Below are 12219 nucleotides of genomic sequence, written 5' to 3' on the forward strand. Positions count from 1 at the left end.
TTAAATGCCTGTTTCTTTTATTACTTGTGTTTGAAATATTTCATCAAACAAGTGTACAACCACACTATACATGTAGCCACCATAGCCTTCAAATTTACAATGGCTGTGTCCTTGATTGTTGAAAGTTATTAAAATGACCAGCTTGGCGTTTTCCATGCTACTCCTTGAATGCTATTGTTATTGGCTGCAAGTAAGACAGTATGACGAACACACTACATCTATTGCTGCCACTGCTCGTACTTGGAAACAATGATTCATGCTAACCAATGACAGAGGATGTAAGTCAGATAATTCTTGGAAACAATGATTCATGATTTGCAATAACATAGAATGTAAGTCAGAGGAAGAAGGATAAAGAGGCTTAGCATAAACTGAAGTCACAAATGATGTGTAAACTGCATCAGACTACGTGTGCTGAGCATAAGAATTCTTCAATTCACCAGAGTTCTTGCACAGTGGAAAGATCAAAGGCTCGGACTAATATATCCTCTGAAAGTGTAGAATTATGCCAACCTATGTCACAGGGACTCGGCCAACTAGGTGCAGTCAACCTGACCCTGAGTGTGTTGACCACACCCAGGGTCATTTATGTCCAACTTTTGGTCTTTATATATATATATATATATATATATTTTTTTTTTTTTTTTTGCCGCACCCCCGCACCCAAGATTTTTGAAAGTGCCGCACCTCCGCACCCGCACCCATGTGACATAGATGCCAACCAAGAGGACCTTGTCCTTAGACAACCAATCATCATAGGCAGGATTCTGAATAATGACTTTGTATTTATTGTTGTCTGGATCTGTCTCTTGAGTCGTGATATGTTCAGAAGGTGCACTCATAGTACTGTCTCTGTGATATGCTAATTTCATATGCCTTATATAAGGTAAAAAGCACTCTCTTTCATGTGATGTAATTGAAGGAGGTCATTTTGAGATTGACTTTATGAAAGGGAAAAGATGGTAGAGGAAGAAACCATCCCTAAAACAAAAGAAAATAATCAACTGATAGTCAATAAAGAAAAAATAATCACATGTTTTTTCTTTTCTAGGCCATGGTGTTAAGGGTCAATAAATCAGCCGATACTGAAACCCCAATCTATATCGGTGCAATTATTGAGAAAGATTCTGTTGTCGATGATAACATGATACCAAGGTCACCCAGCAATGACTGGTTCTGAATATGGGATCATGAAAGGGTTGTTTGGTGAAGGAAAAGCATGAAGAGAAACTTAGGGTAAGGAAAAATAATATTTCCTATTGAATAAGGAAGTTGGAAAGAATTTTTCAAAGAGTCTAAAAACAAAGTGATTTTGGTGATCATGAAAAGGAAAAGAATGAAATAGATGAAAAGAATCAGTTCGAAAGAAGGAAAAAGTGATGAAATCAGGAAAAGGAACAGATGAAAGAATAGACGATTAAACAAAAGTGAAGAATAGAAAGAAAGTTGATTACCTCTATTCGTCTCTAAAAGACGCATTTATACCGTATCTTAAGATGTAGGGGTGCATTGTAACATACACACCGATACGAGTGTGATTCGTAATGGAACACCCCATAGCTATGTCACATAGGTGCGGGTGTGGATGTTGTGATATGGCACTTGAAAAAAACTTGTGTGTAGGGGGGCGGGGAGGGTATACATATAAATTTTTACAGTTTTAAGTTAACACTATGTGTATGTGTGTGCATTTATGTAGATAAAATTGGACTTAGTTAGGGTTAACCGAATCTACTTTTGGACAGAAATTGACCTTAGTGTGGTTGTCTTCACCTGACACAAAGGACGCTGTGTCTAAGTGTCTCACCCGCATGGGTGCGAGTGTGACATGGGTGCGGTGTCTTGTTAGAAGAGTTTGTGTTACATAGCCCCAATGTTGTCTGTATCGTACGATACGGTACATATCGATGCAAGAGATGGATACGATGCACTCTCGTATTTCGATATGGGTGTGTATCATAGATGTATCACATGTATCATATGATACAACATCGTATCATACCGTATTGTACAATACGGCCCGTATCGTACGATATAGTACATGCAAGATTTAAAAATGAGCATAACCGTGCTTTTTATGTTTTTGGGTTAAAGAGCTTTTGAGGGTCGAAACCTTCGTTTGTATAGGACTTACTGGAGAGCTTCCCACACATCCTAGGAGTCGTGAGATCATTTTGGGGGCCGATCTTTGCGCCGGGGAGAGAGCTTTCATGAGTTCGTCAAGTAAGAGTGCATTTTCACTGTTTTTTCACCCAAAGAAGTGGGTTAAGGTAAAAAAAACTGCATTTCCATCATTTTTCCAATAAAAGAATGGGTTAAGTTAAAAATCTTTATTATAAGTAAAATTACAAAGCTACTCTCAAAAAATTTATATCAGGGTAGAAATCAGGCTCCACACTCTAACAAAGATGGCATCAGATGATTCACCATGACAATGGGGCACTCAAGTAACGAGTGCAACTATTGCCATAATATTTTTGTTTATGTAATATGCAAGTATGAGTCTTGTGACATGTTCTTAATTGCAAGATATTTAATATTTTGCATTTTTCTTGTGAGATTTTATGGTTGCATTTTGTGCATTTCATTATTGTTTCCTGCGTTATGATTATTTAGAATTTTTGCTATTTTTATGATCTTTTTTTATTTTTTTTTAAATTTATGATTTTTTTACGATACTATACTATACAATACCTATCTTATTTTGGGCCCAACTGATACGGGTTACAATACGATACTTACAATGTTGATACCCCATAGATATGATATGTGTCGTGGTGTATCGGACGATATGCTACAATACTTACAACATTGGGGTTTATCTTATGATGAGTCCATATTTACAAATATCTGCAATATCTTGAAAATGTCACGATTTATCATCATCTTTCATAATATTCCAAAATGTTATCTATTTTAAGAATGACATCAATGTATTGCGATATTGACATTTTTATATTAAAGAATAAATTTTGTAAATCTTATATGGGCTAAATTTTTTTCCAAGATTTTCCTGAAACGTATAATTTTACTTAATCATGAGATATTTCCTTGATGAAAAAATCCTGATTACAAGATTTGTGGCATTGTATGAACCTTGCAAGTTGGCCTGAGATGTGAGATGGCAATTGGCTGTGTACTTTTGCCGTGCTTTGGTTTGTTTAAGTTATCTTACTTTGTAACATTGCACGGGGCTTGACACAATGACTTGCTTTGACTTGGCCTTCAGTTGCCATATTTCTGAGTTGGTGCAAGTCCAACACCTCAACTCAACGAGTTGCCAGGGTCAAATTGGATTGTGACTCACAGTGAAGTCTCAATTTGACTTGTAAATATATTACCTTCTAAAAGATTCTGACCACTCTCGAGTTCTTAACAATATTTTGCTGGCATTTTCAGCAAGGTGGACGATGATCAGGTCGTAAGGAGATTTGTAACAAAGAGTACTTGGTATCTGACAGTGTTGGGTTCTCTTGCGACAACTCAACGGGAATATGTGGCACTTCATGCATTTCGCCGTCTCAATTCTCAGGTATGTACTGAGATGACATTAAACATGATATATAAACTTGATTGGTCTTCACAAGGAACACATTGAGATCACATATATATGTTTTTCCATGCAGATGCAAAATGCAATTCTCAAGCCTAGTCCAGAATATTTTCCAAAATATGAGGAGCAAACACCAGCAATGCCTGAATGCTTTACACCAAATTTTGTGGACTATTTACACCGGACCTTTAATGTGCCACAATTGGCGGCTATTCAGTGGGCTGCAATGCATACAGCTGCTGGTACGAGCAGTGGTGGAATGAACAAAAAGCAGGAACCTTGGCCTTTTACTTTGGTCCAAGGGCCTCCAGGAACAGGAAAGACACACACTGTATGGGGAATGCTAAATGTTATCCATCTTGTTCAATATCAGCACTATTACACTGCTTTACTTAAGAAACTTGCACCTGAAAGCTACAAGCAAGCTAATGAAAGCAGTTCTGCGAGTGTTTCTTCAGGATCCATTGATGAAGTGTTGCGGAATATGGATCAGAACCTTATCCGTACCTTGCCCAAGCTTTGTCCAAAGCCTCGCATGCTTGTTTGTGCTCCTTCAAATGCTGCAACAGATGAGTTGCTGGCACGTGTGCTGGATCGTGGATTCATTGATGGTGAAATGAAAGTCTATCGACCAGATGTTGCTCGAGTAGGTGTTGATTCACAGACACGTGCTGCACAGGCTGTATCTGTGGAGCGAAGAACTGAACAACTTTTGGTTAAGGGACGTGAGGAAATTATTGGTTGGATGCATCAATTAAAAGTTCGTGAAGCACAATTCTCACAGCAGATATCTTGTCTCCAAAGGGAACTTAATGTTGCTGCTGCAGCTGGTCGTTCTCAAGGATCTGTAGGTGTTGATCCTGATGTTCTTGTTGCACGTGATCATAATCGTGATACATTATTACAAAATCTTGCGGCAGTTGTGGAGGGAAGGGACAAGGTATTGGTTGAGATGTCTCGCCTTCTTATTCTAGAAGAAAGGTTTCGTGCTGGCAGTGGCTTTAATTTGGAGGATGCTCGTTCGAGTCTTGAAGCAAGTTTTGCAAATGAAGCTGAGATTGTCTTCACAACAGTTTCTAGTAGTGGACGCAAGTTATTCTCTCGCCTTACTCATGGATTTGATATGGTTGTTATTGATGAGGCAGCACAGGCAAGTGAAGTAGCTGTCCTTCCACCTCTTTCTCTTGGCGCTGCTAGATGTGTTCTTGTTGGAGATCCCCAACAACTTCCTGCTACTGTCATTAGCAAGGCTGCAGGGACTTTGTTGTACAGCAGAAGTCTCTTCGAAAGATTCCAGCAAGCAGGTTGCCCGACAATGTTGTTGTCTGTGCAGTACAGGATGCATCCTCAAATACGTGACTTCCCATCCAGTTATTTTTACCAGGGCCGTTTGACTGACAGTGATAGTGTTATAAATATGGCTGATGAGATGTACTACAAGGATCCTTTACTCAAGCCTTATGTGTTCTATGACATCACCCATGGAAGAGAATCCCACCGGGGCGGATCTGTTTCATACCAGAATATTCATGAAGCACAATTTGCCTTCAAATTGTATGAGCATCTTCTGAAGACATTGAAATCCCTAGGTTGTGGCAAGGTATCTGTTGGCATAATAACACCGTACAAGCTGCAGCTGAAGTGTCTTCAGCGTGAGTTTGAAGAGGTCTTGAAATCGGAAGAAGGGAAGGATCTGTATATCAACACAGTTGATGCATTTCAAGGACAGGAGCGAGATGTCATTATTATGTCTTGTGTACGTGCTTCAAACCATGGAGTAGGTTTTGTTTCTAATATTAGGCGCATGAACGTTGCTCTTACCCGTGCACGAAGAGCACTTTGGGTATGTTTGGTTTTGACTTGCACATTTTATATCCTTTTGTACTTTTGGAGCATTTATATTCGGTTTGCATATAAACAACCTCTCACTGTCATGCTCATTGAACAGGTTATGGGCAATGCCAATGCTCTAATACAATCTGATGACTGGGCTGCACTAATTGCTAATGCCAAGGAGCGAAAATGTTTTATGGACATGGACTCCTTACCAAAGGAGTTCTTGAATCCAAAGGCTTCTAATTATGCTCCTCTATCGGGTAGAACATCCACTAATACAAGGGTTCTGAGAACAGCAGGATTAAGGCAGAGGCACATGGACATGTTTTCTGAGGCGAAAACTGGAACACAGTCGAATGATGATGAAGGACCTAACACATCAATCTCCAGAAATGGTGGTTCCCTAAATCCAAAGCAACCTGGGTGAGATTTATTTGGAGGTCTGGATCAATCATCAAATAGATCTCATGAGGCCTGGCAACATGGTATTTTAGGGCGGTGTCCTGCTTTGACCTGGCAGAGAGATTTACAGTGAGATTGTGACATGCCATTCTGGAATCCAAGATCTCAACTACTCAGAGCATCCAGTGTTCACTTATGAAGATTCCAGCAACATGAGTAGTTTCTTCATCTGAAAATGTGGGGGAAAGAGGCATTTCAAGAGGATTACAGGGTCATCAGCTAATGTTTCCTGAAGGCTTGTGTTCTGTTGTGTAACTCGGGGAAACTCATAAGTAGTTAACAGGTGCAGAAGGAAGCCAAAAGTGGAAAATGGTGTCAAATCACCTTGATCATGGTAATTTTTATATTTTATTGAGACATTTTTCTGCAGCCTTTGTTATAATTTTGTGAATATCATCCCTATGTGGATCATGGATTGCAGGTTGTAGAACCATGTTTCGAGCTGTCACCCGCATAAATGCTGCTTGAAGAGCTTTCGGCCTTGTCTTGAAGGTGCTCCAGAAGCCTTGTATAGATGGGTGGATCAACCAAGATACTACTGTTCGAGTGTCATCCAGCTTCAACCTCCTAAAGGTATCCTCCACGTTGTCTGTTCCCTCATGTTAGGATATTTAAGGCCGTCTAATTAATGTACAGAGTCCAGAATCTGTTGATAGGTTACATGGCAACATGATCTGTCACGTCTGCTTATGTATGTTGGCACATGATCTGTTGATTGAGCTCAACTATGATGTGCTGCACTCTGTGTCAACATACATGGTGATTGTAAGTGAATTGCTGCGGAGCAGTTATAGATCTGTATCACTGCTCTCTTTTTTGGCTGTCTCAAGCGAGAATAAAGGGGTCATCCATGGTAGGATGTTCTGATCAGTGTTTATGAAGAGTAATATTTTATATTCTATTGTGTACATCTTTTTAATGAAATAAAAAAATTCACATTAGTTATTTTCTATGAAAAATCACATTCTTAGGATACTGGAACTTTCTGACAATTGAAGTTGGGAAGGTAACTAGCACAAGGATGGAAGGAAAAGGACATACCCCCCTTCCATATAGAATAGGAATATTAGGACACTCCCTCCTTTTGTCCAACTTTTGTTTAACCAGCTTCCTGTTTGGCATCTCAAAATTGTTGACAAGCCTTTTACTGATATAGCTGCATCAAGAATCGTGGAGATGAGAAAGGAAGAATTCACACTATTGATTTATTTGCATTTTATTCTAGCTATTTGCCGAGTATGCTAGGAGCAACTAAGTGGAGAGACCGATTAGGAGCTCCACCATTCTGTGCTGAGTGGTTCAAAACGATTTGATGTTTGTCTTCTTTCGAAACCTTGATTTTGCTAAATTCAATTTGCATGGAGGGTGTATCAGGTTAGGTTTTCTTTTAGGGTGTTTGATTGCTTGTGCAAGATTGCATTTTGTAACAATACTAGGTCCCGTGTCTGTTTTGACTGGACAAACAGTTATATTCTTTGCGTCCGGCGTTTGATTTTTACGCTGTGCTGACAGCTTGAACACAAGGGTAAATTTGGATTGTACGACTTGATCCGCCTCACCATATGAGTGTTTTAACATGTTTATTATGGATTTTAGCTCCGGATATGAATCTCAGATTGGATCTAAAAATAAAAAATGTCTAAAATTTGAGTAATTTGAGAAGAAAATAAGAATTGATATTTTTTTGTTATTTAAATGCTTTAATCGATGTCATATTGGATTTTATTATGAAAGTTTATTAAAATTTGTGGATTTTGGCCATGAATATGGATCTCAAACTGAATCCAAGTACAACAAAATGTTTAAATTTTAGGTAATTTGAGAAAAATAAGAATTTATATTTGTTTATATACAAATACAAAAATCATAAGTAAATCATAAAACCTTAAAATACAAGAAAATAAATTATAAATAAACTAAAAACCCTGAACTATGAGAAAATAAATCATAAATAAATCTTAAACTTAAATATAAAAAACTCTAATTCTAACCCTAATAAAAAAACAACGCCAATTAAATTCAAGAAAGGCCTTAATCAAATTAACTATAAGAAGTCTTAATTAAAGAAATTTGATTCAGAGGCATGATCAAAGAAAAAAATTATAATCAAATCAAAGAAAACTCCTAATTAAATTAAATATCAATAGCCTTAATTAAAGATATTTGATTCAAAGCCTTAATCAAAGAAACTTAAAGAAAAAAGCCTAGCCTATTTGTCACTTTGTTAACCATTTATATATGTTTTACATTATGTTCTTTCGTTGATTTGTGACCATGACCTTGTTACTTGTATCCTTAATTCACTGCATCTCATTTTAAACATATCTGTACGCATAATAGACACTAAAAGTCAGGCAATGAGTTGAACGTGTAGAGCTTCCATAAATCTGTATAAGAATGTTGTCTTACAACAGCAGCTCTTGTTGATTAGACTGTGATTGATGCTCGGCCAGATCTTAGCATGGACTGCACTCAGGATGCGAATATTCACTGTGATTTTTCATGTGTTAAATAGTTTAGAAGATTTGTAGTTTTGATGTAATATTTCATGCCATTCTTCTTCTTAGGGATCTATGGATTTGAAAGGATAAACGGATCCTATCCAATAGCTTGCTTGGGTGTGAAGACCTGTCATGAAGTTTCATGAAATTTCCATGCTTTATTGAACTCAAACCAGCGACTTTGCTCGGACATTCTTTCCCACCTCCCCCCTGGAAGCATATATGTTAAAGAGTATGTAGTCCCCACAGTTGAAATTGATGAGTGCCTACAATCTTGGCGACTGTAAGATTTTCATTCATTCGGCATTATCCGACCAACTATTGCTTCTGACTTCTTAGCCTTTACTATTCTTGCTCAACCAGCCCGTCTCGTCTACTACGCCAGCGTATTGTTCATTTGTGGTGCATGTTCATGCTTCATTGAATAAACTATCTTCCTCTTGTTCAAATACATAGTAGCAAAATCAAGATTTTGAAAAAACTGAGATCTCAAGTCTAGAGGCACGTTCGTATTTTTAGAACTTCAATAGCCCCCATGAGTGGCTGCTTTGCAAGAACAGGTGACCTCACACACACAAAGTTACAAGCCAAACTAGAGCAAAAGAATAGAAAATAAAACTGTCGGAGAATCAGAAAATCTGGGTATCCAAACAGAAGAAAAAAATGAAGGGTTTTTATAAACTTGAGAAGGCTAACAACATTTTATGCGAAATGGCAAAAAATGGAACGTCTTAAAAGTTGAACGAAAATGGCTTTGAACGGTCACCTACCTTTGGTCAATGTCATTAAAACCGCCCAACAATCACAAAGCCTTATAATCTCCATTTAAATACTCTTTAAGGGCACATTTGAAAGTAATAAAATTGCTATAGGAAAAAAAAGTTTGCTTAGAAGAAGGTTTGATATGACGATTTTTTCAATTTTTTTTTTGCTTATTTGTGTAGTATGAGAATAAGAGTGAAAATAATGTCTTCCTGAGTGTGTATGAGAGAGAGACAGGTGGGTCAATCACACCCAAGAGCTACAGGTTTGTCGTGCCCAAGCTTGGAGGACTCAACTTGGTCTGTGCGCATATAGAGGGTGAGAATCTACCTCCCTCCTGAGTCCTCATGGGAAGAAGGTGGCTCGCTTGTTGATCTTGGTGGTCCTCGTCTCAGCGGACACAAGTGTTGAACCAAGGTGACTCCCTCTCTGTGGAGAGGTATTCCGACAATTTCCTCGTCTTGGAGAACAGGACGTTCGCGATCGGGTTCTACCATGTGGGTGAGACCAGCTTTGAGTTTGCCATCTGGTTAATGGGGTTGATCGACTGGGCAGTGGTGTGGATGGTGAACAAGGACCAGCCAGTGAATGGCAAGGCCACCCACCTACAAGTGACGACCTCGCGCTGCTGGATGCTGACTGCAGTGTCGTCTGGACCACCAATGCCAGCACTTGAACCCAGCAAGCGCAAAGCTGATGGAGATGAAGAACCTGGTAATATATGACTGTAGGGGCCCATATCAGCTCGCAACCTTAAAGATTCGTAGGATGCGTGATGTGTGCAAAGACAGTATAGCTGAACACAGCGAATGAGAACACGCAGGAGCAAAGGCACCCCTGCAAGGGGTTGTTGCACCCTCGAATCAATGCTTGGGTGGTCTAATACGCAGGGTGATGGCTTCCTACGTGACAATAGTGCAGATCAGAATGCCCAATACGAATACGAGCTGCAGTAGGCCAAGGGCTGACTACGACACACTCTATGTGCAAGACAAGGATCCGGTAGACTTAGGGCAGCCTTGCAACCCTTACGACACCCCTTGTAATGCCCAATGGGAGGTTTGCTCCCAGAGAGAGAGAGAGAGAGAGAGAGAGAGAGAGAGAGACCTATTTTAAAGGACTTCCTTAATTTCATAACATGATCTCCATGGGCTCTCATAAATCCTTATATAGGAAGAGAGTTGCCCTGTTGGTGAATCTCAAAAGGTAAGAAATAAAATACTAAATTGGCTTGTTCCTATTTCACTTTAAAACACCTTCTTTTCCACCTAAGTGACGTTTCCATGATACCCTCTGTTTTCCATAATATCCTTAAATACCATAAGTCAACCCCTTTCCCTACCTTTATTCTCCACCATGTCCCGTATAATTTAGATATTTTTCTTCTAATCGCCTACAACCCAAAACGTGAAATTTATAACCTAGCCCAACCTATGCAATAACTTCCTTCATTTCTCTTCAAATTTGACGATATGAGCGTTGAGACAAGCTAAGTGTGGGCGCGCCTAAGAGACACGTGGGTGAATCCTTACGGGGTACAATAGTTCCACCATGATTCCGCGAACCTTGTCCTCAAGGTAGGAATGGTGAAGTGTGGGAGTGGATCCTGTTTTATGTATTGGAATCCCATGCTGGCTTCCAAATTCGATAATCATGTCATTCACTCACGATCAATGGGGGCCCAAAACAAGCTGCATGCACATATAGGTACAGGTTTAGGGATATGGCAACACCAATAGAAAGTAGTATTGCCCAGGTGCCCATACATGTGTAAGAAAGCTGTGAGGTACACAACAAGGGCTGTTTTCATAAATCTGTTGGCGTATCTGCATAAATAAACACAGAAGCATACCTGAAGACGTCATGGCGTGCGAGTGCAACATTGGGTTATGAACCCACAATGAGCCCAAGCCTAAGGTCGACGGTGAGCATAACCCTGTACCATGTAAACCATATGTGGTATATGGGGGTAGGCTAATAGCTATGAATTTCATCATTTTCATGACAGCCTATCTCCCTTATATAATGGGGGAAAGAAGCATTTACGTGAGTGTGGGTTTTTCACATTTATGTAACTCCTCATTATGTGGCCCACTAAGTGGCCCACTAATGGTGTCAAAACGGGTTACCCAATGGGTTGGACCTAAATCCGTTATGTTCAACATTTTTTCACTTGACCAATTGACACCAAAAGTGTACTAAATTGAAGTTTATAACATTTTCTCGATTTAATTCTTTATATGGGTTCACATGCTACCCTTTATCACAAGAATGAATCATGAGTCATGAAGATGAACACTCCTTTATGAAATATCATATTTTCATGTACTACACTATAATTCACCTTCAGTGCTTTAGCATGTTGAATTTACATTTTTGAATAGGTTGGTCTCTTATCTATTCTATTGATCTTTTAAATATTGTTATTCTGTTATTCTCTCTAACCCATATGAGAGATCTTTTATACAAAATCAATAATATACAAAGCTATCGAGAATCAAATTTATATACACAAATATGATCACATAATGTATTGTCATACATCAGAAGAAATAAAAAAAAACCCATCCCTTTTACATGTTGATAATACAATCCCGATGATAACCCTTTAGTAAGGAGATCCACAGTCATTTTCTTCGTTCCAATTGTATCAATACATACCAGATGATTCTCAGTCATTTTTTTAACAACAAAGTATTTTAACTCTATATGTCGACACAAGGTTGAGCTCTTGTTATTATTTGAAAAGGACACATCTGCTTCATTATCACAAAAGATCTTTAGTGGTCTCTCAATATAGTTCACAATATCAAGACCTATAATAAAATGTCTTATCCAAATAACCTGTGACGAAGTCTCGTATAAAGCAATAAATTTTGCCTTCATGGTATAAGTAGCAGTGGTAGACTGCTTTCCACTTCTTCATAAGAGAACAACACCCGCTAGTAGAAAAATGTATCTAGTAGTGGATTTTCTACTGTCAATACACCCTCCTAAGTTCGTATCAGAATATCCAACGACCTCTAGGTGGTCAGCTTTTATGTAGGTCAATATATAGTATTTCATTCCTTATAAATAGTGTATGACCTTCTTCGTTGCCTTCCT

The 12219-nt window shown here is 38.7% G+C and overlaps 1 protein-coding gene across 3 annotated transcripts in view; it reads left to right on the forward strand.

The window, feature by feature from the left end:
- Window positions 1-8683, forward strand: part of LOC149841063 (uncharacterized) — a 50803-nt gene extending 42120 nt beyond the window's left edge. For 2 of the 3 annotated variants that reach the window (XM_090003566.1, XM_090003565.1), the window contains exons 8-11: window positions 3400-3532; window positions 3627-5396; window positions 5502-6185; window positions 6273-6810. In XM_090003566.1, coding sequence (XP_089859692.1) covers window positions 3400-3532; window positions 3627-5396; window positions 5502-5816 — 2218 coding nt within the window. In that variant the 3' untranslated portion in view covers window positions 5817-6185; window positions 6273-6810. Of the gene's footprint in view, window positions 1-3399; window positions 3533-3626; window positions 5397-5501; window positions 6186-6272; window positions 6811-8418 lie in introns of those variants that run through there. The other variant, XM_090003567.1, reaches the window with a different exon arrangement.
- Window positions 8684-12219: the final 3536 nt, after the last annotated feature.

This window comes from Nuphar pumila, chromosome 4 (genome assembly GCF_984573655.1).
Source record: "Nuphar pumila chromosome 4, dmNupPumi1.hap1.1, whole genome shotgun sequence".
Lineage (NCBI taxonomy): Eukaryota > Viridiplantae > Streptophyta > Magnoliopsida > Nymphaeales > Nymphaeaceae > Nuphar > Nuphar pumila.